The sequence below is a fragment of the Raphanus sativus genome, unplaced genomic scaffold (genome assembly GCF_000801105.2).
Source record: "Raphanus sativus cultivar WK10039 unplaced genomic scaffold, ASM80110v3 Scaffold4000, whole genome shotgun sequence".
NCBI lineage: Eukaryota > Viridiplantae > Streptophyta > Magnoliopsida > Brassicales > Brassicaceae > Raphanus > Raphanus sativus.
The window spans coordinates 3881-8950 of NW_026619303.1; the positions used below are offsets into that span (position 1 = coordinate 3881).

General features: G+C 38.7%; 1 protein-coding gene across 4 annotated transcripts; it reads left to right on the forward strand.

The window, feature by feature from the left end:
- The first annotated feature begins 1182 nt into the window (after window positions 1-1182).
- LOC108838020 (uncharacterized) lies at window positions 1183-3877 on the forward strand. 4 transcript variants are annotated; one of them, XM_057001791.1, is made up of 14 exons: window positions 1183-1306; window positions 1398-1428; window positions 1516-1580; window positions 1660-1702; window positions 1782-1846; window positions 1929-2051; window positions 2131-2263; window positions 2362-2609; window positions 2702-2830; window positions 2922-3055; window positions 3159-3259; window positions 3330-3421; window positions 3517-3647; window positions 3726-3877. In XM_057001791.1, the coding sequence occupies exons 1-14, from the start codon at window positions 1283-1285 to the stop codon at window positions 3790-3792; spliced, it is 1386 nt and encodes a 461-aa protein (XP_056857771.1). In that variant the 5' UTR covers window positions 1183-1282; the 3' UTR covers window positions 3793-3877. The 4 variants fall into 4 exon arrangements, with proteins under 4 accessions (XP_056857771.1, XP_056857773.1, XP_056857770.1 ...); XM_057001793.1 differs by having other exon boundaries at window positions 1201-1326; XM_057001790.1 differs by having other exon boundaries at window positions 1212-1312.
- The last annotated feature ends 1193 nt before the right edge of the window (window positions 3878-5070 follow it).

Consider the following 5070-nt stretch of genomic DNA (forward strand, 5'->3'; position numbering starts at 1 on the left):
ATTTTAAATGAGTCTTTTTAAGAATTTTTTATTAATCTTTTGAGGTATTAAGATTGTGGATTAATAGATAAAATGTTTTATTTATTACATTAAATAATATTCTTTTTCTTTATATTTCAATATCCACTCATGATATTTTTTAATATTTTAATCTTTATATAAAATGTGTGGATATGGACTATGAATTGTGGATGTAAAGAATGTGAACACTGATGAAAAAGGTGCAAACCAAAAAGACATGAACATGTTTGTGTGAATATGTGGAAAGATGTAAGATCTATAAGAACAAGTAGACATAGACAGTCGATAAAAGTGTGGACATAAAAGATGTAAGATTCGAGACAATTCATTGTACACAATCCACATATTTTGAATCATAAAATCTTTATCCACATTTTTGGTATCCACAAACATTGATTTTGTATTTTTTTTGTACCCGAGGAACATAAAACAGGATTGAAATGTATAATTATAAAGTTTGGGACTAATTAAAAGAGAAATCTGAAAATTTGGAAACTTTAGAGGCAAACTCAAAAACTTACATAAATACAAGGATCAAATATGCAAATGCATAATTTTTTATTGCAGATGCAATCGAGCTTTCTTCAATGGCGACTCCGATATCGGACGACTGCAGCTTCACCAAGATGATGGACGAGACTTATTGACCACCGGCGCTGAATCTACTAAGTCGGATGTAACTGCTCCCGCTCTTGGTGTTGAGACGCTTGGTCTTCAGTTTCCTCATGGTTCGCGGCGGGGTTCGAGTGAGAGTGTTATGACTGCGGCGAATTCGAGACGGAGAAGATGACGCGGAGAGGATGAGGCAGATACTAAGAATGGAGAGAAATTAGGGCTTGAGAATTGGAAGAAAAAGATCTACATTCGAAAGTGGGTTTATCTTTCTATTTTTCTTTCTCTTTAAATTTTTGGCCAACGAGACACGTGAATATTTTGGCTAACTCAGTATAGTTAAAGATAAGTGTGGTTAGGTTAGGATTGAGGGTATACGTGACATTATAACAAGATAAAGTGTGTCACATGGGTAAAGTGTCTTAATGTGTAATATGAAAGACAAAATGTGTCTTAGAGAGTAAAAAAATCATTCTCAGGGCTCAGAATGTTAATTGGAGGAGTTGGGGTGTCGATTTCTAGTTAGTTATAAAAACGGGATGCAAAAACAAATTAAAAATTGTGGGAGGGTTTTAGTAAATCAGTCCAATAACACCGTCGGTCGGTAATAGGCGAACACCGGCGAGATCGATTTGAACGGCGAAGACGAATGTGGAGGCGAAGCAACTTACCAGTGACTGTCCAAACAGCCTTGTGAATTATTAAGCTTTTCGATTTCTTCTCCCCAAAACATTCATTTGATTATCCGTTTTGCTAATTTTCAGGGAAACGCAGATTCTGATCAGAGCATATCTGGTGAGGACTGAGTGATTGATGTTCGTGTTTGTCTTTCATTGTCTAAAAGAGTGATTGATTCTCAAGCTGCTAATTTGGTCTTTGCAGAGGAAGAGGAAGAGGCAGAAAATGATGATATGTTGTTGTGTCCAAGTGAGAAGGCCAACGAAGAGGCAATGCTCAATCTCTACATCTGATTCTTTTGCACAAATTAGATTGTAGTTTGATTACAGATTGGCTTGAATGTTATAGGGAAGAGGATTACTACTTCAAACAAAGCTTGACAAACTCATAGGTCTGGTTTGCCTTATCTTTGCATTTTAGGAAAGTGTTTTCAGATAGAGAGCTTGCTTCTCTTCTGTGTTGTTTCCCAGGTGGTTGTGGTGGTGAACTATATTACGTTGAGGAAACAGATGGCCATGTGTCTCTGGAAGCAACTGTGAGTCCTTTTTTTTTTTTATCGTTCGAGGAATAATGGAATTGAATGGTAATGGTAGTTTTTACTCTTAAATTCTTTTTAGCCAAGGAAGTTATCTTCCTCTCTGGAACAAGTTCCTGATTCCCCTGAGCAGAGTTATTTTGCTTCTTCAACAAGAGACGCCTTGACATGCACATCTGCGCACGAATGTGTGCCAGATGATGAGGTTACTATCTTAATTCGTTGGGTTATTGAATGGCTCTAGTTTTTTTTTTTTTGTAACGAAGATTTATTATTGCCTTCAGATGCCACATGATGAACCAGTGGCAACTTGGTCCGCTATAAGTAAAGAAGCCAAATCACTACTCCATTTGAATGTCATTGCTTCAGTCTCATCGTCGCATGCATCTGGCTTTAGAGCCAAGAGAGGCACTAAAGGTGACACCACTAAGAAATGAAAACTCAGAGAAACACATCATGTCTGCATAATAAACTTCCGACATATCTCTGTGAGTTGGGTTCTTATGTCTATGCAGTTGTCAAAGACGATATCAGGCCAAAATTTTCGTTTCACTCACATACTCATGGAGAAACATCTTCCAAGATTAGTGACATGGCTGAATACTTTGAGCTTGCTGATGATCAGGCCGCCATGGAGGAGGATCCAATCGCTGAATGCCCCAACGATTGTGATGAAATATCAGATAACACTGAGGATGCAGTATCCAAGCTTTTAATCCCACCTCCACATCAGAATAGAGTAACAAAACGGAGCTCTAATTCTGTAATTTTTTTCCTTTTCCAGTGGATTAGCAATTAGTCTCTGCTACCTTGCTCAGCCATCAGTTTCATTCATTGGCCTTCTATTTTCTCCAGTACAGCAGGCGCCAAGGAAAAAGTTTGAAATTTGCTCATAAGGGAAGTTCAACAAACATCCAAGATAGTGATAGTACTGATGATGAACTTCCTGGACCCATGGATAGTGGATCATCAACCGATGACGAGGTCTTGTTCCCTTCCTCCCCTGTGATACTGTGTAGTTCCTCTTTTTTTTCAGTCTGCAACTAAATCCAGATAATGTTGTTCTGTTGCATAGCCTAGTTATCAAACCTCGGTTCCAGACATTTCCAACCAGAGGAAACAATTTGTTGGAGACCTGTTTAATGAAGCAGTGAAAGCTTCCTCTTTGAACAAGGAAGGTCACTCATTCGATTCACCCAAACTATCTGGGTAAATCAAATTCTCAATACCTTTCGACTCCACACGTAGAATCGTACATAATCACTTGACATCAAAATCCCCTTTCTTTTTTTTTGTTGCATTTGATCTGCAGTGGATCTAGCCTGTATGGGAAGCTACAGCAGATCATGAAACAAGAAAAGGAGATGGAAATAGAAATCACGAAGAAACTGCAGGGCGGAATGGGACTAGCAGGTAATGCTGATTCGTAATATATACTTAAGTTCGTCTGCTTGTTTATCTCATTTCCCATTTCACAACTCAGATGCGTCGAGCTATGTTGATATAAAAATCGTGTCAAGACACTTGGAGGGAAAGCTCGTTGTCTGCAAATGCTCTGTCATCGACCTTCCTGGGGTTTCTCTTTTTGATCTCTTAATTTAGACCCTTTGAAGATCTCAATCAATCAGATTGTAAGCATTGAGTTAACTAACACACATTGGGTTTTGTAGGACTCCCTCTTGTTTAAGAATACACAAGCTCTTGGGGCTAAAGATACAGAAACAAGAGTCATCTTTAATCCTAAAGTGTGTGTGGATGTTGATATTGAAATCGGGAGCTTTGTCCGTATATATGCGCCATGGTCAGTTTCCATCCCACTCTTATAGACTCTCGTCACTAAATTATTTTGGTGTGATATTAGCTTTTTGAATTTCAACAGGAAAGAAATGGAAGTGAAGAAGACCAAGGAAGTGATTATTTTGTGTTCATATTTCTCAAGTTTGTAATTTAACTCTCACACAAATGTCACAAGTATAAACTCTTTAATGTCACACAACTTTAATATGTCAATAAAAGAAAATGTTTGTGGAAGTGTTCATCTTTCGAGTGAAAGCTCTTAGAGGTGGTTAGTATACTCGGAAACAATCAAAACTGGATTTCCTCAACTCTCTTAGTATGCAGAATCAAAGAGCAAAGCAAGCTCATGAATACGCAGAGAAAGGGAAGCAACATCTCTGGCCTGGCTCCAAGAACATGGCAATCTTAGCCATGCGGTTGGTGAAGGAAGTTAGGCAAAGTGCTTCATAAATACGAAGCTAGGCTTTGACGAGTCAAAAGTACTTGGCTTGTGATCACTTGACTTTGGTCGACCTTCACCATATCCCAGTGATTCAGTACTTGCTTGATACTCCAACAATGATGAGCGTCGACATGTGAGTGCTTGGGTTGCTGACATCACTTCTAGGCCTTCTTCTCAGAAAAGATTTGAATAAAAGTGGCCATGATCTCATTGCCCAGCTGTCTTTTTAAGTGTACTCTGTTTTTTTATTTTTCTTGAGAGAATGATCTGAATGTAATCTTCAGTTACGAATAAATATATATTAAATTATTTTGTATTAAATTTATTACGATATAAAAATAAATATTATTTTCAGACAAAACAGAGGGAGGACTCAGAGTCACAGACAAGTGTGGAAGCGTTTCTAAGATAAAAGAAAAGAAAAAAGGTTTGGTTTTTATTCGGGGGAAGCGGAGAAGAGAATTGAATGGCTGTGGCTACGGCTCCGTCGCTCAACCGCCATCTCCTCCGCCGCGTCTCGAGTTCGTTCTCTAAAGTGAAAAAACGACGGCTGTGGCTTCTACCAGCAGGGGACTCGAATCTTTTCAATTCTCGCCGGAATCGGGATTCACATCTCCTTGTTTTCGCTTCCTCTCCGTCTCCGTTGTCTTCTCCGACGGATGCTCTCACGGCGGAGTCTTGCGTCAACACTGGCCTCGATCTCTTTAAGAGAGGACGGGTGCGTGCGTTCGTTCTTTTGATGATATATTTTGTTTGATTATAGCTTCTCTCTGACGGTTACTCTGATTATACGAACTTGAAAACATAACCGCAGTTCGATCTTATCCAGTTTGAAAACAGATATCAGTTGATTTAATGGTGTTAATTGTTCAGGTGAAAGATGCAATTGTTCAGTTTGAAACAGCACTGAGTTTAGATCCAAATCCTATAGAGTCCCAAGCTGCTTACTATAACAAAGCTTGTTGTCATGCTTACCGGTATGTAT